This window comes from Cryptomeria japonica, chromosome 4 (assembly GCF_030272615.1).
Source record: "Cryptomeria japonica chromosome 4, Sugi_1.0, whole genome shotgun sequence".
Taxonomy (NCBI): Eukaryota; Viridiplantae; Streptophyta; class Pinopsida; order Cupressales; family Cupressaceae; genus Cryptomeria; species Cryptomeria japonica.
This window is the reverse complement of record NC_081408.1, coordinates 191,182,559-191,207,209: the sequence shown is the minus strand read 5'-3', so window position 1 is coordinate 191,207,209 and position 24,651 is coordinate 191,182,559. Positions and strand designations below refer to the sequence as shown.

Sequence of the window (24,651 nt, the reverse complement as noted above, 5' to 3'; positions counted from 1 at the left end):
CTAATAACAAAATGTTAATTATAATCGTAAAAATAAAGTCTTCAACAATTTATTTTACCATTTTATGAAAAATAAAAATTCCCATAGAACTAGAATATCTCTTCACTAGAATAAGACCCTTTAATGACAAAACGGTCCAGAAATCCAAAAGTGATTTCAGGTTTACAGTTATAAAACATTCTGGAAGGGCATTCTGCATCACTGATCCTAGCAGTTGTCTCAATTGATTCTAAGAGAATTCCACAATCCATCATACAGAAAAGATCCTAACAATCGTTTCAATCGTTTCAATTGAATCTAAGAAAATTCCACAATCCATCACATAGAAGAGTGAATCCAGAAACTGCACTCTTCTAATCCTGCTAATGTTTTACTAAACGCTTTATTTTAAAGTTTTGAACACACAAACAATCCTAAGGATTCCCAGTAAAACATGCAGACCATATACTAAACAGAGAGTAGATTTATAAGAAAAACATATACAGCATAGATAGTATGCCTATGGCCCGCTACTTTTGATCCCATTCACAATGCATTAATAACAACATAAACGTAAATACGGAAGCGATAGAGTTGTGCCGGACTGTACCTGATTCCTGGTTGGAATAACATAGATTGAAGACAATGAATTATTACAACAGGTCGATCACCACATTCGGATTATTAGCTTTGATTTTTGTACGATATACCCCACCTCCCTCTAATGCGCTCCTTATTACTGGAGATGCACTAACCTGAATACGCTTAAGCCTTTTCAAATGCTCTAAGCCGTCTGGAACTTTCTTTAAACTCGTACAACTGTTAATACTTAATTTCTCAAGGCGTGGCATCGTCCTATCGTCGAACTCGGGGAGCTCCTCCAAGAGAGGAAATTCTGAGATTTCTAAGAATCGGAGCTTTTGAAACCCTGAGGACTCTCCAAATGTAGGTGGCAACGCTGTGCACTTATGGTTATGAAACAAAAACAGACATTCCAAGGACGGCATTGTTTCCAATTCTGGATAGCTGCTACAATTGCCGCATATCTCGATTACCCTGAGCTTTTGGAAACCGCAAACCCAACTTGGCACATCAAAATTCCAGAGGAAAAGCTTTTCAACATTCTCCATGGCTGCCATTGAAACAGGAAATGGAGGAGGATACGGTTCATTCTCAAATAACATTGGTGGAATCTCATTAGCTATTCTCAGACAACGCAACTCCACCAACTGCGCAAGAACTCCATCCACTATAGCTTCTAGTTCCTCTCTATGATTAACGTTTATGCACAGATTTTCAAGCCTGATCAGACTGGCAACATGCTCTAGTTTTAGCAATTTACTGTCCTGAATTGAGAAGTTGAGATAATCTGACGCAAATACCTGCAATGACAGGAGCTTTGATATCCCAGCCGGCATGTAACTGGCCAATTCATCAGAACAACCCGCCACATTAAGATGTTCCAGATATTTGAGTTGGCATATCCATTCAGGTAGTCGTGTTAATTTTTTGCACTCAGCAATGTTAAGAAAGCGAAGACTGGTGATTTTTCTAATACAATTTGGAACCTGCTCAATTTTTGTGCTACACAAATTCAAGACTCTGAGAAGCTTCAGGTTTGCAACGGAATCAGGTAACATGGAGATGCCAGTACCGCTCAAGTCAAGAATCCTTAAAACTTTCATACGGACAAACAACTGATTGGGAATAAGAGAAATATTATTGTTGCATAATGAAAATGTGCTTACAGATTTTGCATTAGCCACACTGCTGTTTTCAATGGCGTGACCATCTATGGCTTTACTCCCCAGTAAAATCCGACGACAGTCGCTACCTCTCTCGGTGTATTCCTCAAGGGAAAACACACACCTACTTTTTCTTGATACATATTTGGCCAAATTAAGCAGCGATTTTTCCATCTGGCAATATGATCTAAAATCGGAAGTATTATATACTTCAAGCAGACTTGAATTAGCTAAAGCTTTTAAACATTCCCTTGCTTTATCCCGTTTGTTTTCAACTTGGGGTATCAAACCCTCTCCTATCCACAGACTTATTAAATCTTCAACATCTATTACCTTGCCCTCTGAAAAGAAAGAAAGAAAAGTAAAACATGACTTTTGGATTGGGGAGAGGGAGTCATAGCTTAATTTAAGAGCCTGCATTACCCTATCTTTTTGAGTATCTGCTTGCTTCAAGTGCCTCAATACCGATCTCAAGTCTACTGGATCTCTGGTGCGAGATAAAGACGCTGCTACTGTTTTCAGAGCTAGTGGTAGACCTCCACACTCGGCTACAATACTTTCTGCTAGCTCCTCAAGATCTTCTGGCGGTCTATTTTCTTCTGTATCGTGGAAAGCATAGGCACAAAAGAATTTCCAACTGTCGTGGAACGATAAAGCTTCCATCTTATAAACAAATGCTTTCAATTTACTGCAAACATCCATGTTTCTTGTTGTAATCACAACTTTAGATTTCCTGTGATGGCTGGTTGGAATACCGAGACGTGTAAGGAAATCCTCATCTGCATGCCGCACACCATCCAGCACAATAAACCATATCCTCAGTTGTAAACGACCATAAATCCAGTCTGCTGCTTGTTTCTCACTTAAATTGTCTCCAACAATCCCTCGATCTTCAATTTGCAAGGCTATAAGACGTTGCAAATCAAGAATGGAATATGACCTAGAAACCCTTAACCATATTAAATAATCGTACTCTTCTTTTACACTCCTGTAGACGCGTCGAACTAGAAATGCCTTGCCGAGCCCGCCCATTCCGACAACAGCAATAACTGATACTGAAGGATTTTCTAACACACTCACGATCTCTGTAATTTTATGCTCCATGCCCACAGCGTATGAATCTTCTTCCTGGAGAACAGAACTCATCTGTAAAGGTATTGGACTATTGCTCTTTGATGCTATTCTGCTTAGGTCTGAATTCTCATAATAGAGCCTGAATTGCATTTCTTCATTAATAATAGATCTCAAACTGTCCTGAATCTTTTTAATCCTTCGAAGCATTCGCCAGCGAAAGATTAAGCCCCTATACATCATCACATATGAATGCGTTGCATTACTAGACATGTATTCAATCTCACATTCTATGTCATCTGCTTCGTCTGCAATGCGCAAAATAGCGTCCATGTTCACCGTCTCCCATATGTTCTGGTCATCGGCATATTTGAAAAAATCTCTTACATGGGCAAGATGCGTCTTCAGCCATTGAAAGGCTTCTTCGAAATGCGGCAACGAAAGTTGCATGTCTACTTGTTGAAGGGGGAAGTCACCCATTTTGCTAGTAGACTTATGACATTCCAACAGTTTCCAGATTAAGATTATCTGAAACTCTCGTCGCACTCTAACAAAACCATCCCACTCCAAGAGAAACCAAGCTTATTAACGTTTGCACAGTCCAATACTCATATATATATATATATATCTCGCTAGACAGAAATTTTGGTCAAACACTTTGAGCAGGCCTGGATATTGATAGCAACCGTATTTTGTAATTTTGCCGTAGATTCATCGGTTAAAGAGTTTGATTACAGTACAATTCGTAAAAGTAACTCGCAGTTAGTGAAATATACTAAACACTTGAAATATTAGCTCCTATAAATCTAATTTACTAATTGTAAGTAATAACTTTCATGACAGATTATTTCCTGTCACTTTAAAAAAATTATTAAGCGAACAAACCAATCTTTGGCTTAAATATACAACATATTTGGATAAATATAGCTATCCACAAAATGAGTTCAAATGATTTTGCTATGAATAAATTAATTTAGAGAGAGAAATGAAACTGTAAACTCTAACTTATTGTCTTCTAAATTAAATTTAATTCAGTTAATATACATATGAATTGTATAAAATTCACTTCTAAAATTCAAAATAAATTTACTTACTTTTGTTAAATTTTCTTAAACAATAAGATTAAAGGTGCTAAAAGTATCAAGCTATTGGCATATTTCAGTTTGATAGGAAAGTTGGAGATGAAATTCCAAGTTTGCCATCATCTTAAAGTAATTTTGTTTTTTATGCAATGTTGTCATTGATGTGTCAAGTTGACTAGATTGCAAAAAGAAATGAGGTCAAAAGTTTGCATTTAATTGATTGAGTATGATTGATAAGGATGATAGTATGTAGTTAAAAAGTTGTCCATAAGATTCAAATCTCCAGATCATGCTTAAACCGAATTCAATAATCACGTTGATGGATGGTATCATTTATATGTGATTGTTTGTTGAAAGATGACACAATATTAATTATATTTTTAAAATTTTAAATTGAGACCAGAAAAATTAATCTTAAAACTAAAATGATAAAAAACAAATTTAAAAGGGTTATATTAATTCATCAATTGATTTAATTTGAATTACTCTTGAGGAATTGCAATTGAGAGATGTTTCAAATGAGGGGATAAGACTTGACTTTATACCTAACCCTATGAAATATGTTGAAAATTACGAAGAAATCCAATATCAAAAATCATTTCCCGTTCAACTTTTTTCAAACCATTAGAGGATTTAAAAATGGGCCCTTTTGGCCTAGACTATTTTTCCTAGCACCCTAGTGTAGGGGGACAAGGGTGCTAGGCACCCTAGTCCAAACCATCTAATCTGAGACAGGGTCTAGAAGTCAAAGCAAATAATTGAGGTCATAAATTTTGCACTAGTGTGAGTAGAATCATGTATAATTAAGGCATAGAAAGAAGGAATTCTAAAGTGAGGCCTAAGTAAGTTTGAAATTGTATTGAGGATACAATTTATAACATTACATTTAGCACCCACTTTAACGAAAGTATGGACTTATGCTCATACTCTTAGTAAAGTATAGAGTAGCATCAAAAGACTTTCACCAAGACATTAAAGAGATAAGAAACACCCACCCCCAAGGACTTATGATGTCATCAATCTGATATTAAGATGGAAAAGAGAAAGAGAGAGAAAGGATGTGAATTATTGGTCAAGTAAGGAGCTTCTTAAAGCTATTGTGTACACTTTTATCGGGAGCAATTGCTTTATGGTAGAATACATACATCCAAAAGAAAAGCACATGAAATAATTTGATGCCCCCAAACATAGGCAAATCAAAGGTGATGGTTCATAAGACACAAAAGAGATAACATATAAGAGATCCAAGTTTGGTAAAGATTCGCAAGTTCGGGTTAGGAGGTACCACATATTTATTTCTTATCATTCAAACTATCCAGAACAATAGTATTATAATAAATAAGATCTTGAATTTAATTCTTCAATCTATTAGCACTTCTCAATATCATGGTTGACTTGATGATGGTATTAGAAATAGGCTTTGGGATCAAAAGAAGGTGGCAAAGGCTTGGAAGTATCTATGGGTCAGACAAGCTTCATCACATAGAATTAATCAATTTAAGTGTGATGCTATGCAATGCTTTAGAAAGAGGAGTAAAATTATGATATCAAAAGTTTGATGCAAAGGAAGCTACAATGGGTGTTATGGTTGCCACTTGAGAATCAATATGATTGGAAGAATTATTATTAGGATCTTCATTTTGATGTAATTATTACTTTGTTTCTGAAAGTTTTGAAAAGTTTTGTTGAGCATCTTCATTCTTATCAATCAGAGTCAATGATGAAGAGGATTCAAATTAACTCACTTGAAGTTGATAATTATGATGTGTTGTACATAATTGTATGAAAAAAAGCTTTTTTTTAATATCTTTCTATAAATTTTTAATGAAAATTCATGGAACATCAACATCAAACACAAGATAAGAAATTTGTGAGTACAAATGTTTATATCTACCAATGAAATCAATCACTTTTTTCTTAACACCTTGCTTACAATTCATCAAACTAGTCGATGTAATTTGTAGACCAATATTGTTTTGAAAATGTTGCACAAATGCATTAGACAATTTATGAAAAAAATCAATTGAATGAGGCTAAGAGAAAAACCATTGCAAATATTTTTCTTTTAAGGTATGAGTGAATATTTTTTCCATTAGTTGAAATGGATTTTTCAACTATATTCATGTTTGAGACTATTTTAAAATTAGGAAACATAAAATAGATACAACCATTTGAATATGAAAAAAATAGTGGTATAAAATTATATTCTACAAAACATCCAACATACTTATGTCAAAAGAAGCTCGTTGATAAGAAAGGAGATGTTTCCTACTTTTTTACTCCCATTCGGTGTTAATTAGAATAGAGTCTCATCACTGTATTATTACCCTAAATGTCCCTTTGGAGGATGATTATTCTACGCCTAAAGCTTCTTCCCCTTATGAGCTACTTGATCTTAAACTAAGATTATCATGGTTTGTTCTAATGGAAAAACTCAAGAAATGGTGGACTCTCAAATGGAATAGACAAAAATAAAGGATTTCATGCAACATTTGATTACTTTATGAGCTTGAAGTGTGATGCAAAGCAATGAGGAACCATTGAACCCCAATCATCCTACCCGAATAGATTAGACTAGATTGAGGCTAGAAAGGAAAAGGCACCACCACAAAAGATCAGCATGACATGATAATCATTGATGAAGGATGACAATGAAAAGAATGAGGGCAGAAGGGAGCCTGACAAAGCAATTTTCCTCAATTAATAATTAATTTAAAGATCACAATATAGCTGTTATTTTTATTATTAAGAAAGGAAAACTGTCTTATCAGACTTCTTTTTGGTGTTGCAAAGACAATTCCAGGAATGAGAGACTAATAGTCTAAATTAATTTAGTTTAAGACTTATGTGATTGAGAAGTCCGAATTGTTTTGTTTAATGGGGAAATTAATTTAAGTATTCCCTAGATTCGACCCATTTGCGTGGATTGTGTGGAGATATAAAACTTTGACCAACAACTTAGTGCTGATTTTTCTTTCTAAATTAAATTGTTTGGTGAACAAATTTATCTAATCTTATTTTTGACAACTCTTTTGTCGATTGCTTAGTGCGGACTAGTCTTTGTATTGGAGAGCCTGGCATGATTTTCGATTTTTCTTGATACAATAATAAAAATATGATTTCGATCTTCAATACAAATAATTAATCAATAACATCTCGTTGTCAGTTTAATGAATATTCAATTTAAGTAGAGTCTTCAATCAGCGTCAATCAAAACAAAAAAAACGTCATCTATTTTACTCGTTCAAAGTCAACGAAAATCATTTTTAATTTTAATTTTAATTTTGCTTACTCCCGCTAGACTCGTTATACGAGACAAAACTATAAGTCATTCTCATCGATTATATTAATTTTACACGACCTAAACGGGCAAAATATATTATTGACACTCTTCAATCTGTATTTATCATCTTCTTTTTAATAAAGAGTATAAACATAATCATATGTTTTATTTATTTTTATTTAGACTTTTAAGAATTGGTCTTGTCTTTTACCCTTTCTTCGTTTCTTTATGAACAAAGAAGGAATGAATCAAGCATGTTCATACATGCAAGAGCATGGAGTGCAATGATAATACATGTAAAAGGATGGATATATAGATCTTGATCCATGTCTTTGAATTAGATGGTTGAAATTAGCATGTATGTCTTATGCTAATTAGTGGTGATGTGAAATTTTATATTAGAAGAATGCTAATGGGAGATAAGTTAGATTAATGAATTAACCAAGCATGGTATTAATTAATTGATTAGTTAGAGGAATTAGGGATTGAGATTGATCAATTAATTTAAATTAAATTGTAATTAACTTTAAAGATCAAAGAAGAATTAATTGATGATGAGTGGTTATTGAATGCAAGAGTAATCAATTAGATAATGACTTATTCAATTAATTTATGGTAAATTAGTATAAAGAATCGAAAGTGAATTTGGGGTATCTACACTTTTACCCTTTTTGATACAACATCATGACTAAAAGAAGTGGCACCCGATCAACTTAGAAGAATAAAAAGTAGAGAGGATGGGGCTTTAGTGGCATAATGCTTTGGCCACTTAAAAGAATTGAGGCAATACAATATTGGTGATAATTGATGCCCCAAGTGTTAAGGATTAATGGTTGACTAACATGATGGATTGATAGTGTTGTTGGTGTGGGAATGGTATATCTCAAGAACAACACAAGGATTGATTATTTTTATTAATTTAGATCATATACAACATGATTGATTTGATTTATTAAAAGATGTTTTGATGCTCAAGATTGGCTTAGATTTAGGATTGGATGGATTTTAGATTGAATTGCATGTTGGGGCAATGGGATTACCTCTCAAGAGGATAAGCGGCTTGGAAGAACATGAATGTGCTTTCAAAATGGATGAAATTGATATTGGTAAATGGGGAGTGAATGGATGTGGATTCAGATGCTAGAAAAGGGATTTGAAAAGGGCAAAGAAAGTGGATTCAAGAATCAATAGTAACAATAAAGGAACATGAGGATAATGAAGTTATTGGTGATGGATACATGCTATCAAAGATTCTCTCTATCACTGATATTATGCTCCATGATATGACAGATCATGATGGTAGTATTCCATGTTCTTATGCACTTACAAAAAAACACACATGTTCTATATATCATAGTGATCCAAAGATCATATTTTCAAGGTGCAGACACATAAAAATTAATTAAATTTTATTAATTATGGCCCTGTCTAATATAACTAATTCATTAATTATATTCCCCTCTTCCAAGGTTTAATTTATCTCAATAAATTGAACTCCACCTTAGCCCACTAGCCAAAAAATCATCTAAATCACATTAGTTAATTAATCCATTGTTGATTCTTACAAATCCTCCCACTAAGCCCACTAATTAAAGATAATTAACCAAAGTTTGATCTTCTTTATCATCTTCTTTAATTTTAAATTAATCCCACCTACTTAGGTCCACATGTGACACCCCCCTTAAATGACTTGCATGCACAAGTCACTTTGAACCCTCTACCTCACTCTTTGACCAAGGTACTTGCACATGTGTGAGGATGATCTTCCCCATAGAGCCCCCATACTCTTTCAATTTACATCGATTTGCCACCTCCTTCTCCCTACCCCTCTTCCACTTTGCCACTTTTACCTCCACTTGTCACTCTCATGTTCTTCCCAAGATATTCTCACATGTGTGTGAGCACACAGTTCTCCTTTCCCTATGCCAAGTGTTCTTCCCCAAATCTTACACCTTGTGACACTTGTCACAAGGCTATGAACCCAAGCCACCTCATCTCTTTACATTTGATCTTAGACCTCCACCAACTCTTAATCTCAACTATCCATTTCATATCCAAAAGTCTATAAATTAGAGCATTCTTTGTCACATCGATAACATAATTTATGCTAACCTTATGTTGTCAAATTAACTACTTGTTTTACAACAAAGGAGAGAAATCTATATCTTTGAACATCAAGAAAAAAAATGGAGAAGGGTGCCTCCATTTCTAGCTCAATCTATGGAGTCAAGAAGATACAAGTTTTAGTTTCTACTTAATTTGAATGTGTAACTATTGTGTAGACTTATCATTTTCCTCACTTTTATTTTGGCATGCCTTGTGGGGTCCACTTCTCTTGCAACTAACTTTTATAATTTGAGTTTTTGTGAAGACACAAGTCATACATTGCAGTTTGGCATCTCTGTTTACACTTCGACATTTGTGCCTTTCAATGCCTTCGCCTATCAAATGACATCTCTGCCTTCCTAACTGGTTGTAGTTGTTTTTGTAGGATCATCAGGGATTATTTTGTTTTTTGTGAAAACTCTAATCTCCACTTAAGTGCTCTCTTGTCAACTAAGTCTTTTTCTCCTGTAGGAAATTTTTAGTGCTCATAAAGTTTGGTGGTTATAGGTTTTAGAACTAACTATGTTTTACATGTCCATAGAACAGTGTCTCTGCTACTGCTTCATCATCTACACTTTTTGGTATCTCTTCCTATGCATTGATGTCTTTACAAGTATAAAGTTCTCTATTGATAAAAAAAAAAATTGTGCATAGTAGTCTTTCTTTTTTTTGTAGAATGACGTCTACACCTTTCAATGTCTGTGCTTTCACTTTGACATCTCCACCTATGCTAGGTCTTTTTTTAATTTTACTTTTTGCTACTAACACTGATCACTTGGTGCAGCCTGTCTTAATTGTCAAAGACCATTTTGATTGACTAGTGACAAGTGGTTTTGCAAGTTTTCCTTTTATTTACATTACATCTAGTGGCACTTAAACTAAATAGAGGGAAATAATCATCATAATTTTCATCTTTATAGAATAGTTGCATGTAGTTTAATCTAGGAAGGAAAAATACATTGTTATTTTTTGTTAGATTTGTGTAAATAATGTTGTCATTGATGTCAAACCAGTCATTCGGTTTTGGACTAGACAAGGTTTTGAGGCCTAGATATTATGGATGTTATAAATGTTATAATATTGTATGCAATATGTATGTGCAATTTTGGTTGCAAGTTATTATGAAACATGGACAACTCTAGATGATGATTTTTGTGGATTCATTGAGTTCTCATTGATCTCGACATCTCGGTGTTAGGAGTTATTATTGATCTTGGTATCAGTTATGTGTCCCAGTGTTACTAGCTTTGGTAATTATCAGAAGTATCTCTTCAAGTTTTGTGTTGCGGTTTCCTTGGTTTGTGTGGACTCTACCTTTTTGGAGATACTGGGCTTGACCTTGAGATAATGGGTTAGTATTCTTGGGTCTGGATAACCCTACCCCTTTCCCGTAATCACAGTATATGCATTGATAATCTGTATGAAAATGAAGTGTGTAGAAATCTTGCAGATGTCGACATGAGAATATTGGTAACATGTTGGGCTTGCTCAACACACTATTTTGTATCTATACCCTCTGATATACATATATACTCATATATATGTAGTGGTATGAGAGATCGAACAAGTGAGTGTGAATGTGAAGGTGAGTGATGTGCAGAAGATAGTTGGCAGTGAAGATACCAAAGTGTGTGAAGTGTGAGTTGTAGATAGCAAAGGAAATTAGTGTTGTGGTAGTGCAGTAGTCCTTTACCGAACCTATTATAGGACAGTTGTATAGAGATCTCTAACTAGATCTACTGTAGAGTTTGAGATTTATAATCTGAGCTTAAACTTGGAACTGATCTCATGCATTTGGAGATGCAAACCTTTCTAGTTGTAGTGAGCATTTTGGTAGTTAGGTATCTTTTGCATATCTGGAGTGAGTAGTCCGATAGTGAGCCATTTTTGTAATCTGGCAGTGAGCCATCCGGTAGTGAGCCATCCGGTAGTGAGCCACCCCTTTGTAAACTCAAACTAGAACTAGTTATATTCTTCTGAGAGTTAACACTCTTTATGTTTTTTTCCATTTGGGTTTTCCACGTATAAAATCTGGTGTTTATCTTATGGTTGTGTTCTTCATGTCTACTCTGCATTAACTACTCTATATCAATGAAGTGTGTTTGATAACAATTATAATTGGTGAAAATTTTATTATTTTTGAATCTATGGGAATACTATTTCACCCTCCCTCTTAGTATTTCGGTGCTTTCATCCTGATCAACAATTGGTATCAGAGCTTTGGTCCCTTGTTTGGAAAGCTTAACCACTTGAGGGAGATCCGTATTGGTTGATTCATGGCACATATATACTTAGGAGAATATTTTTAGATGGATGAAGATTTGAAGACAACTCTTGAATATTTGGAAAGCATTGAATCGGAGAATGAAGAATTGAAAGAAAATGTGAAGATAGAAAATGAATGTGTGCAGAAGCTAAGAGAGCAAATCCGAAAGTTCAAGTTGAGACATAAGGAGGTTAACAATTAGTTGAAACATGCAAATGGGTCTATCAAAGATGTGATGCAAAATATTGAGGAAAAGGACAAGATAGAGAAGCTCCTGAAAGAGACACTAAAGTTGAAGTCTAAAGAAAGTGAAAAACTTGAACAAGAGGTGAAGAACCTGAAGGTGGAGAATAAGATCCTTGACAACAATAAGATCCTAGAAGATCTGATCAGTATGCGACAAGGTAACCCAGATTAAAAAAAACTTGGTTTCTAAACTGGTTTGTTCCCTAATTAGAAAGATAAAGAAGAAAATAAAGAAGTCATGTTGGCAAAAGCACACTCCAATGAAACATTGTAGGTGATTGAAGGTTTTGTCATTGATGGCAACCTTACAATCCTATGACACTGGCAAGGCATTCCACTGGCACTAGCAAGATCAGACTCTACACTGGCACTCAGATCACCAGCACCGACAGTGAAAGGAAGCATACCAGCACAGAGGCCGACAAGAATTTTGTTTATAATTTATTTTGTTTATTATTGTAAAATCATTGTAAGCTGACTTGGCAAATTATAAAATGACTCGTATATATAAGAGATCATTGTAGAACAATTAAGTAAGTATGGAGGAATGTAAATAGGCAAAATAAGGCAGACCTATTATGTGAATTATAGCTTAAGGGTTTATGCAAGAAGTAGAGCAGAAACCAGTACTAGATCTGGCATTGTAGATGCTATTTTGAAGTAGTACAAGACATTGGATTTATATAATTCATTTTGTAAGTTAGTGAGACTTCCCATTTTGTATTTGAGTAGTGAGCTCTAGGCACTTGGCCTTCCTGCATGTGCAGGCCCCTATTGTAGTAGTAATATTCTCTTATTGGCCAGTAAGTGAATATTATGGGTCACAAATCCCACCGAGCTTTTTCCCACACCGGGTTTCCTCGTTAAAATATTGTGTTATGGTGTGATTTTCATGTGGCTATTGTTATCTTTGTTTATTGCATTACTTTCTGTTTATGGGTACACAGTATTAATATGTTCTACATGTTTTAAGTTAAGAAATTTATCTAACTGGTTCAATACTGATTCACCCCCCCCCCCCTTCTCAGTATTGTGGGAATCCTAACAATTGGTATCCGAGCTTGGTCCTCTATTTTCAGAAGCCTAACAACTTGAGGAAGATCTTAACACCGCTAGAGATGGAAAACCTGATGAAGCAACTAGAAGGAGCTCTCTCAGACTATGATACAGAAAAATTGAAAAATATCAAACTTGAAGATGATCTAAAGGCCGCACGGGATATTATTCAAGCACTTCAAGAAAATCTTCCCATTACAAGAAACAAGAGAAGAGAACTTTGTGAAAAGATGCAGAATGAGAATGATGAAAAAGAAACTCTTAGTGATCTGATAGGCAAGCTGAAACAAGAAAACATAGCAACAAAGAATGAGATGCAGGATATGACTATGAGATTTTGTAAAGAAATTGAAGATAGGAAAAATAATGAAGAGGAATTGAGTAGAAGACTGAATGATGCTGAAAATACAAATACAAGACTTAGCTATGAAAATGATTTGTTGAAAACAGATCTAATGCATACACAAAATGACTCAAATGAAATCATTAGACAAAAAGAAATCTTGGAAAGAGAATTGGCTGCTGCAAATCAACACAAGGAGAAATTCAAGAAAAGCTCAAAAGAACTTAGTGACATGCTGAATAATCAGAAACCAAATGGTGACAGTAATTGCCTTGGCTTTGAAGTTGGTGAAAGCTCCCGTACTACAAACACACAAGATCATAGCAAATCGGTAAGACAACCAAATGCTTATAAATTCAATGGCAAATGCTTTAATTGTAACAAGTATGGTCATAGAGAAAATCAATGTAGATCTAGAGATTATCAGAATACCAATACACCCATCGGTAAATGTTCAAAATGCAACAAAGTTGGTCATAATTCTGAGAATTGAAGAATGAATGTAAGATGTTATGTTTGTGGAAGATTTGGACATCTATCTAATCAATGTAGAACACAAACTGGCATAGGATATGGGAAGGCTATTTAGAAAAAACAATGTAACTTGTTATGCTTGTAACAAGATTGGACATATTGCAAAATTCTGTAGAAGTAAGGCATCACCGATAGACAACAAAGGTTCTAGTTTGAAAGGAAAAGAAAAGGTTGAAGAAGTTAAACAAGAATTCTCAAGACAATGGATTAGGAAGTTAGATCTAAATAATGTTGGGAATACTCCTCCATCGGTAGAACCCAGTAACACTCCACCGGGAGGACAAAGTAACACCCCATCGGCAGGAAGTTCTTCATCTAACTGAAGAAAATTATTTTGAGGGTTTGGCAATCAAATCTAAAACATGCTATTATTCCCTCGGTTGATGGTATGAAGTTGAAATTACTTCTATACCGATAGATAAGTTAAGTTATCACTTAACTGGCAAGCATTAAATGTGGTGGTTGGCAAATTCAACATTATAAAACAGTGTTTTGGCTCCATTTTCATTTCACCGAGCATTCAAATCTTCGAAGAGTGCAAAAAATCTTGAGCAAAGGCATTTCGAGCAAAGAAGCAAAGAAACTCATCAAGCAATCATTCCTAAGGAAGAAAAAGGTATTTATAATCATGTCATCCTCCTCTATACCTAAATTCATAGCAAACCCTACTATAGTGGAAGTAATCAAGCGCCCTAGGCCTGTATTTTAGTTAGTTCCCGAGATAGCAAAGAAGGATGATAATGTTGGTGCATTCTCCCAAATCCCCAAAGGAGTACTTTTTGCAGAAGACCCTAAAATGTATATCCATTTCCATATAGAAGAATTAGGCGATGAAGAAATTAAGAACATGTATAAAACTGTTATATGTGATGATTCCAGTAATGTGAAACCTGAACATAAAATTATTGAAACCCTAGGATTCACTGAAATCCTCAGTATTCTAGATTTCCCCAAGGAAGTTATTAGGATAGTATTGAGCAGGGTACATGGTGCATTCTTTTGGCTAGATTTAGTTTATAAAATTACCAAGGAAGTTGTGAAAGTTGTAACAGGGTTACCCTCCACCGGTAACAGACCCGACAAGACAAAGAAGGTCTCAAATGACCTGGTAATGAACCTAATAGGTGCAACATCCGACAAAAGGTCTATAAGGGTGAATGATTTAACTGACATAAATGTGAGATTCATTAGCATGATTCTATGTTACAAAACAACTCATGCAAATAGGTTAAATTCAGTTTCTAGTTTATGCATAAAGAGTGCTCATGATATGGTTAAAGATAATGTGAAAATTGATGTATGCGAATGGTTAAAGAATGAACTTATTGACAATTTGGGAAAGATCAAGAAGGATAAGAAAGGGACATTTAGGTTTGGCAATTTACTTGTATGTTTAATGCTACACATAACAAAATAGGTGCCTAGTATAGGTAACAAGAACCTTGGATTTGACATACTGGTAGGGAAATAGTTATCTAACTTATTGAACAATATGGGTGAAAACAAAGAGAAGAATATCAATGAGTATTTTCAGGAATTGAAGGCCTGGATGAAGACAAGAGTCAGACTGTCACAAGAAATTGTGAACAAGTACAAGAAGGAAATTTGCTTTGTTATTAAAAAGGATGAGATTTGGATGGAAACAGTTATCCTAAGAACAATTTGGGTTATTGAAATGGGTTATGAAACTGATGATCACATAATTGAAACATATGCAAAAGCCCTTTTGGAAGCACTCGAGGAACCCAAAGAAGAGGTATTTGGAAATGCTGAAACAAAAGAGAGTCAAATTCATTCAAAGAAAAATCTCAAGAAGGTTGAAGCAACTGTGAGAAGAGGTACCTGGCAAGCAAAAGCATTAAAAGATGATGTGTTAAAACAAACTAGTTTAAGTGAAAGTGAGTTGGAAACTCCTCAACTAGAAATACACCTTTCACTGGTTGGTACTTCCTCAGAAAGTGATATGCCAGTTGCATTTAAAAGAGTTGTGAGGAAAAGGAAACCTTTACCGGTATCCACACCTTCTCCTAGAAAAACTAGACAAAAACAACAGGCAGTGAGGCCCTCGGCTAAGAAGTTAACTCCTAAGAAGAAGAGGGTAACACCAAAGAAGAAGACTCAACAAACCATTGCTTCTATTGATGAACTTCTGAATGAAATCATAGAGGATGGTATATTGAAAAACATCAACAAATTATATGATACATTATCAGTTGATGATAAAGAAAAGGTTGAAACAGTATAATTCTACACTTGGACATCTATAAGAAATTTTTGATGTAAATTATGGATGAAATACCAGCAGAGTTATACAAAAGACTTGAAGCTAGAAGGCAAGCTATCATTGATCTTGACAAGAAAATAAAAATTGAAAAACTACTTGCTGTACATCCTGTAAACTCTACTAAAGAAATAGATGATCTGATCTTTGAGGCTAACTGATCAGTATTTTCAACTGCACACCAGCATGTAGCACTTATGGCAAGTAGAGTAAATCAAGTAACAGAGGAAACAACAGATGCATGGGATATATTCCTTGTAGAAAAAGAAAAATAGGAAGAATATCTGAAACCAAAAACCTTCAAGGTATACTAGAAAGAAAGAGATAAGGAAAAAAGAAAGGTTGGTGGACCACTTAACTTAAAGATAACTAATAATCTACCCCCACCATCTCAAGATAATCCACCAGTAGCAACAACTGAAGATCAACTGGTAGATAAGAATATGGATGTATCACAAGAGGATACAAATCCCAATTCTGAGGTATTATACACAGTTGATGTTGATACTCAGAAAGTCAACATTGTGGTAGACAAGGACACAACGAGTAAGACCGATATGGCTAGTGAGCCACTGGTAACTAATGAAATAGATAGCACACAAGGAAAAGAGATAGATGATAACATATGGCAACAGGAAGAGACTCAAATAGAAACACAAATAGATCAACAAACAGAGCAACAAGCAGAGCAACAGGCTCCAGAACAACAATAGGTTAATGCAGAATCAGTGCCACTGACAACTGGTGAACAAGGTAGACCATTACTTAAGGAAATGGAAACACAGACTGACCTACCAGAGGTCACCACAAGAAAGGATATTGCTCCCACCAGTGGGATACAGAGTGTTGGCCCTTCAATTGCAGGATTCAAAACAACTAATGTAACAAAAGTTCTTTTGGAATCCATAAGGAAAATAACAGATTGTAGCTCACAAGCATACGAGGCTATAGATGATACCATTCCAATTTTGAAGATGATAGCTCCAAAATGCAATGTAGATAATAAGGATTCTTTGAGTCAAATCAACACTTTGTCTAAGTATATTATTGACAACACAGTGACAGTTGAGCAAATAAAAGAGGAAGCATTCAAGGAGAGATTAGAAAAAGAAAAACAAAAATTCTTTGAGGATGAAATAAAGAAGTGCACAAGTCAGTTTGACACACTTCTACCAGAACTATGTAGAACACTAAAGGAATTCAAAACTTTGTACAAGGATACTTGTAAGAAATTTTTTTTGATAGTTGACATAGACAGGAAAATGAGCAAGATACAGGAGGAAATTAATAAGCTAGCTGACAATTTTATTAATTCATCTAATTCATTATCAGTTTTTGAGCAAAAGATAATAGGTTTTGAGGAAGAGTTACTAAAGTTAGAAAGAGAAAAGGAGAAAATAAAAGGCAAGGCTAAGGATTTGAAATGGAGATTAAGTCATAAGTTGGACTACCTCACATGTTAAAGGAAAGAAATATCTGATGAATTAGTTCAAGGACAGAAAACACCGGTAGAGAAAATGCAACACCTCACCGGTATAGTTCAGAGGACAGAGGCTGCAATAAAAGATAGCAAAAACTTCCTTGACAGCTTGAATCTACTTTTGGCAGATCTCTTTTAGATTATAACCAACCAGTTACAAGGGTAAAGCAGGAAACTACACTCTATTGACACCTTGACAACCTTTGTCATTGATGCCAAAGGGGGAGTAGTAGTGGTATGAGAAAAATCCAGGGATCATCTACTCAGGGGGAGCACACATTTTTGGTAACATTTTTTGGACTTCAATTTTTGGATACACTCTTTTAAATTTTTCTCATGAGTGTTTCCATCAATGCCAAAGGGGGAGATTATTGGCAAAAGCACACTCCAATGAGACATTGTAGGTGATTGAAGGTTTTATCATTGATGGCAACCATACAATCCTATGACACCGGCAAGGCATTCCACCGGCACTAGCAAGATCAGACTCTACACCAGCACTCAGACCATCGACACCGATAGTGAAAGGAAGCATATCGGCATAGAGGCTGATAGGAATTTTGTTTATTATTGTAAAATCATTGTAAGCTGACTTGGCAAATTGTAAAATGACTCATATATATAAGAGATCATTGTAGAACAATTAAGTAAGTAAGGAGGAATGTAATTAGGTGAAATAAGGCTTATGTGAATTGTAGGTTAAGGGTTTATGCAAGAAGCAGAGTAGAAACCGGTATTGGATCTAGCATAGTAGATGCTATTTTGAAGTAGTATAAGACATTGGATTTATATAATCCATTTTGTAAGTCAATGAGACTTCCCATTTTGTATTTGAGTAGTGAGCTCTAGGCACTTGGCCTTCCTGCATGTGCAGGCCCCTATTATAGCAGTAATATTCTCTTATTGGCCAGTAAGTGAATATTGTGGGTCACAAATCCCACTGAGGTTTTTCCCACACCGGGTTTCCTCGTTAAAATATTGTGTTATGGTTTGCTTTTCATGTGGTTGTTGTTATCTCTGTTTATTGCATTACTTTCTATTTACTGGTACACAGTATTAATATGTTCTGCATGTTTTAAGTTAAGAAATTTATCTAACCGGTTCAATACTAATTCACCCCCCCCCCCCTTCTCAGTATTGTGGGAATCCTTACAAGTCAAAGATGAAGTAGAGAAAAAGCTAGAAGATGAGAAGAAATTCTAGAATAAAAAATCAAATGCAAGAAGACCACCAGTCTGATAGCCTAATGCACAAAGGTACCCATCTTTTAATGGTTATTGTTTTAAATGCAATAAATTTGGATGCAAGGTAGTAAACTGTAGAAGCATGGTAGAGGGTGTTGAGACCATAGCATGCTACATGCCTTTCTGTTCAGTAAGTGTTCTTAAAGAAGTAAGAGACTCCTTGGGAGCAAGCTGCCCCCACCTTGCAAGATGTTTGGACATAAAGAAAGTCTTTGTAGGAATCATGTTGTGAATCAAAATTATAATAAAGTTGTTGTAAACAAGAAGAGTTACAACTTTCATAGATACTGTTACATTTGCAATAACTATGGACATAAGGCCAGTCAATATAGATAAAATCCACACCCAATAAGATCTAAGAGGAAGATTGTTGGTTATTTCAAATGAAAACACACCATACATTATGCTAATCAATGCAGGAATGGAAATGAGGAAAAATTTGTTGAGAAGAATGCAATGAAGAATGATGAATCAAAGAAGAAGGAAAATTTCATCTGGAGAAAGAAGAGTGAGAACAAAGGAAGAGCCTACATCTGATGCAAACACCTCTTCCTTCGATAATTAGGCTTAGAGTTTTGGGTCTAGGGGAGTTTTTGATCTGAAATAAAAATCCTCTAGCCTCCTCGTCTGAATGGGTCATGTCACTAACCTAGCATGCCAATGCTTAAGTGGTATCTAGTAATTAGAGGAATCTTGATGACATCATCAAAAAGATAATACTTAGCAGAAAAACCCCAATGAAGTATCTTTAGCAAGATAAGTATAAATTTTTGAGTTCATTTCTTACACATCAGTTATTTCCTTGAGAATATTGTGAATAGTATAGTAGTAGTAAAGTGAGTATCAACAACAATCATGGAAGGATAATTGATTGTCAGAGAATCTAGTAGCGAGGAATTTCAATCTATGGACAAGGTGCTCCTGGACGAGTTTAGCTCAAAGAAGATCAAAGTTGTTGAAGTAGGTTTGAAGGATGATAAATTGCAGAGGGTTAGAGAATTGCAAGGCAAAGGTCTGAATCTATGGATTGAATTCTCGTGGTTCGATAATGCAGAGGTTGTCAGGGTAATTCTTAGTTGTGTGCAAGATAATTGCATTGTATTAGACAAACCCTATCCAATCACAAAGGAAATCATTTCTAGGGTCACCAACTTGTGTGACAGTGGAGAAGTTCCAACAAAGAAGTTGATTTTGAAGACATAAGTGGAAGCCCTAGCAAACATAAAGGGTGATCAACAAGCTTTAATAATTAACACAATCATCAACCCAATGGTGAGGTATGTTGCCTATGACATCTCTTATAAAATATATTTCTAAAATAGGGAAGGAGCCACCATGACTATTGCAGTATATATGCCACATATGCTTGTAATGGAGAAAAGATCATTTGACTTGTGTGAATTGCTGAGAGAATTATTGTTTGAAAACATTAAGATGACAAAAGAGAAGAATTATGCTTTCCGATTTGGGTCATTGCTTGTGAGTCTGGTTATGTACTCTTCATAATCCCTTCCGGCAAAAGATAATGTCATTTGGGAGTCTAGTGTTCCAATTTCAAGACATATATCTAGATATTTGAACAATTTGGCCAACAAAGAGAAAGTTTGCAATGGTTATTTCAAATTATTTGTGGACATGTGGAGTGTTGGCTCGGTTGAACTGTATCTCTCTTTTGGTTCTAGAGATTTGTCTTCTAGAAAGAAGAAAAGGAAACGGTCTATTCCTAACAATATTTCAAAGCCAAGGAGAAGTAAGATGGAGAATGTCATGGTAATTGAAGATCTAGAATTCCCTACAGCTAAAGGAGTTTCAGATGTTGGTGAGTAGGAAGCTGGAGACTTAAATGATGAGTCTAATTTGCTAAAACTGGTTGACAATGTAGATTGAATTTATAAGATTGGTGTGAAATGCTTGATCTTAGTTGAGTCAGACAAAATTGAGAGAATTTTGATGAAGCATTTGATTTAGAACAACATCATTTAGAAGATATCAATAATCTGCTTTTGAAGTCTTTGAATGAGGTCCGAAAAGAAAGAATGTATGTGCAAGAAAAAGGCCTAGATATGCAGAGTCTGCTGAATGAATGCATTGATGCACAAACTAACTTGTCAACATGTATAGAGGAATTGAGAGATTGTATCCACAGTACTAGCAGAGTCTACAGATGTTATATCTCTTGGTTGTCAGCTACTGTGAAGCATAAAGCTAAGATTGATGCTATTGAAGATGAAATGACAAGCCTAGGCAAGTCTTTTGATTTTCTTAATGATAAGGATGGTGAGCACACGAGAAGAGTCAATTCTCTTCAAGACAAGCTCCTTTTTTTGCAAAGAAAGAAAGAAGAATTTGTGAGTATGTTTTGGAAGTCTAAGAAAATTGTTGAAGCTAAGCTAGTGCACTTTTCAGCATTGCTTGAGAAAGAAACTTTGAGTACGAGTAGAATCCAACTGCTCCTTTTAATTTCTCAAATTTGGTTGATCTTCTCGTTGAGTGCATAAGTATTTCAGTGAGTATCAAACTGGCTATACGCTCATGGGAAGTTCTTCTTCCTGATCTGAAGGAAAAGTACAAGCTTATATTTCCGAAGAAAGCAACTGAAAGGTTTTTTGACAATTTTGTATATACCTATTCTTTTCTTTTTTCATCAAAGGCATCCTTTGTCCTTGATGTCAAAAGGGGGAAAGTGGAATTCAAGGAATGCGATTTTGAGGATTTGCATGAGCTAGGGAGAGATGTGCAGTTATGTTTTGAATATGCCTTTCCATCAATGACAAAGGGGGAGATTGTTAGACTTATGTGCATAATGTTGTCATTGATGTCAAACTAGTCATCTAATTTTGGACTAGACTATGTTTTGTGGCCTGGATATTAGTTGGGATATTATGGATGTTATAGATGTAATAATATTGTATGTAGTAGGCATGTGTAGTTCAGATGTTGTGGTTTTGGTTAGAAGTTATTATGCAACATGGATAGTCCTGGATGACAATTTTTGTGGATTCATTGAGTTCTCATTGATCTCGGTATCCTGGTTTTAGGAGTTCTTATTGATGTCGGTATTAGTTATGTGTCCCAGTGTTAGTATATTTGGTAGTTATTAGAAGTATCTCTTTGAGTTTTGTGTTGCGGTTTCCTTGGTTTGTGTGGAGTCTACCATTTTGGAGATATTGGGCTTGATCATGAGATAATGGTTGGTATTCTTGGGTCTGGATGACCCTGCCCCTTTTCGGTAATCTTGGTATATGCATTCATAATCGAAGTATGAAAAGGAAGTGTGTAGAAATCTTGCAGAGGCCGACATGAGCATATTGGTAACGTGTTGGGCTTGGTTGAAACACTATTTTGTATCTATACTTTCCAATATATATATATATATACACATACATATGTAGTGGTATGAGAGTTTGAACAAGTGAATGTGAATGTGAAGGTGAGTGATGTGCAAAAAATAGTTGGCAACAAAGATAGAAGAGTGTGTGAAGTGTGAGTTGTGGACAACAAAGGAAATTAATGTTGTGGTAGAGTGCAGTAGTCCTTTACCAGACCTGCTACAAGACGGTTGTACAAAGATCTCTAACCGGATCTACTGTAAAGTTTGAGATTTGTAATTTGAGATTAAACTTGGAACTGATCCCATGCATTTGGAGATGCAAACCTTTTCAATACAACCTTTTGAGTTGCAGTGAGCATTATGGCAGTTAACCATCTTTTGTATATCTTTAGTGAGCAGTCCGGCAATGAGACATTTTTGTAATCTAGTAGTGAGCCACCTGGTAGTGAACCACCCCTTTGTAAACTCAACCTATAACTAGTTAAATTCTCATGAGAGTTAATACTCTTCGTGGTTTTTCCCATTTAGGTTTTCCACGTATAAAATATGGTGTTTATCTTGTGGTTGTGTTCTTCATGTCTATTTTATATTAAATACTCTATATCAATCAAGTGTGTTTGATAACAGTTATAATTGGTGAAAAGTTTATTATTTTTGAATATGTGGGAATGTTGATTCACCCCCCTCTTAGTATTCTAGTGCTTTCAACTTGATCAATAATTTTCTCTTTCTTTTCATTATAATTTGCATATCATTTTGCATGGTTTAGCATGGTTGCCCATAGCTTAACTAGTAAGGTCAATCTTTTTATTGTTTTTCATGTCTTTAAGAGGTAGTAGGTGTATGGTCTCCACTTGTCCAAACTTGGGTGGTCAAAAGCCATACCTACCTTCTTTTTTGTGTTTAGAATAGAACCCCCAAAATAATGTGTCTTCTTCTTTCCACATTATTTTATTTAGAGAGCCTACCTTGTGGAGAGCATATTCCTTCACAAGGGAATGACCCAAAGTGGTGTTTCCATTAGGCTGCTATAAAAATGACCAAGACTAAAGTTAAGATCTAATTGACATTAGCCTTAACTGTATGATGCCAATCTAAAAGGGGAAGTACCCACACTCATGCAAGGTATATAAGTCTCCAAGTAGGGTTGGATAGAGTCTTGAGTGGCTCGTTGGACACTTGAAAGGTGCCAATCTCCCGAATTGTGACTAGAAATATTTGTGCATAGAAGCCACCCTCTATCTTGACCAAATATAGCAATAACTTTTAGTGCAAGGGCATAGCAGATTATGTTCCCAAGATACTCACAATAAGGCTCCCTTGATATAAGATAAATATCCCCAACTTAGCACAAGCTACACATTTTGGGGAGAAGGTGGTTGGGTCATCCTTCCAATCCTAAAGGCCCCTACTTGTCCTCTCTTGTAAAGATAAAAGTGAACACAACCATTTTCAGTGTCCCTTACACTTGTTGAAATTATCTCATGAGCTTTGACCCTAGGATGTGCTAATGTGCTTGGAGTATTTTTGATTTGTGTTAAGACTAGTGGAAATTGAATTTGAGGAGCCAAGTCCCTAATCCTACCTTGATCACTTAAAACTTGGCCAATGTGCATTTGTGTTTGACATTTATTTCCAATACATTGACAAAAACTTCACTAACTTTCAGCGTCTGCACCTCTGTTTTGGCATCTGGTACTATGGATCCCCATCTGCACCTTTTGGCATTTATGTATAAGAAACCCCATCTTTGCCTATCCTTCATCATTTGTACCATAATGAGATATTGACCTATTATTTTTTGACATATCTATTATTTGCAATCCTAGGATCTGTTATGCCCTGTATACCTAGCCCCATTAGTTTCCTTGTCTTGAAAATATGGCTCACCTCTCTTTTTCTTTTGTAGTTTTGTTTTTCCTAGTTTTTACCTTAACACCTCGGAACCCCGGAGTCTCAAGGTGTTCATTGCTTGGTTTTGAAGTCCTACCCCAGAGTCCCAAGGTAGGATTTTGTTTCTTGTTTTGGTCAAGACCTTGGAAAACCCTAGAGTCCCAAGGTCTTGCCTTGTTCCTTTTTCTTGAAGCCTCAGAATCCCGAAATTCTGGAATTCAAAGTTCTTCATGTTTTGTCATTTGTGAGCTTCGGAACCCTGGAGTTTCAAAGTTGTTTTGTGTTTCCACCTTGGAGCCCCGGAACCCTGGAGTCCCGAGGTGCCCCACTTGGTTTTTTTTTTTCACCCTGAGAGTTCGCAACCACGAAGTCTTGAGGTGTGTTCTTGTTTTTTTTTGTCTCGACCTCGGAAGTCCAGAACCCTAAAGTTTCGAGGTGTGTTTTTGGTTTTCTTGTTTGTTATCTCAGAAGTTCAGAACCTTGGACTCTCGAGGTCGTGTTCAAGGTGACCGTACAAATGAAGTATCAGGGGGTATAAATAGGGGAACATGTTTTTCTAGCCTCCTAGCTTTGATCTCTCGACTTCACGCCTCTATTTTGCCGAGCTTTTTGTGGGTTTTCTTCTGCTAGGTTGGTAGATTTTCTTCCCCCTTGTGTTTTCTTCTTTAGATTTTCTAGTTTTTTCAGCATAGATTTTCATTTCTTTTTTTT

General features: G+C 35.5%; 1 protein-coding gene across 1 annotated transcript; it reads right to left on the bottom strand.

The window, feature by feature from the left end:
• Positions 1–632: 632 nt before the first annotated feature.
• Positions 633–3,275, bottom strand: LOC131076282 (putative disease resistance protein At3g14460). Its single transcript, XM_058013397.1, has one exon. The coding sequence runs from the start codon at positions 3,273–3,275 to the stop codon at positions 633–635; it is 2,643 nt and encodes an 880-aa protein (XP_057869380.1).
• Positions 3,276–24,651: the final 21,376 nt, after the last annotated feature.

What these genes read in the sequence shown, in the direction of transcription:
- LOC131076282 (XM_058013397.1), bottom strand. Translation starts at nt 3,275, where the DNA reads ATGGGTGACTTCCCCCTTCAACAAGTAGACATGCAACTTTCGTTGCCG.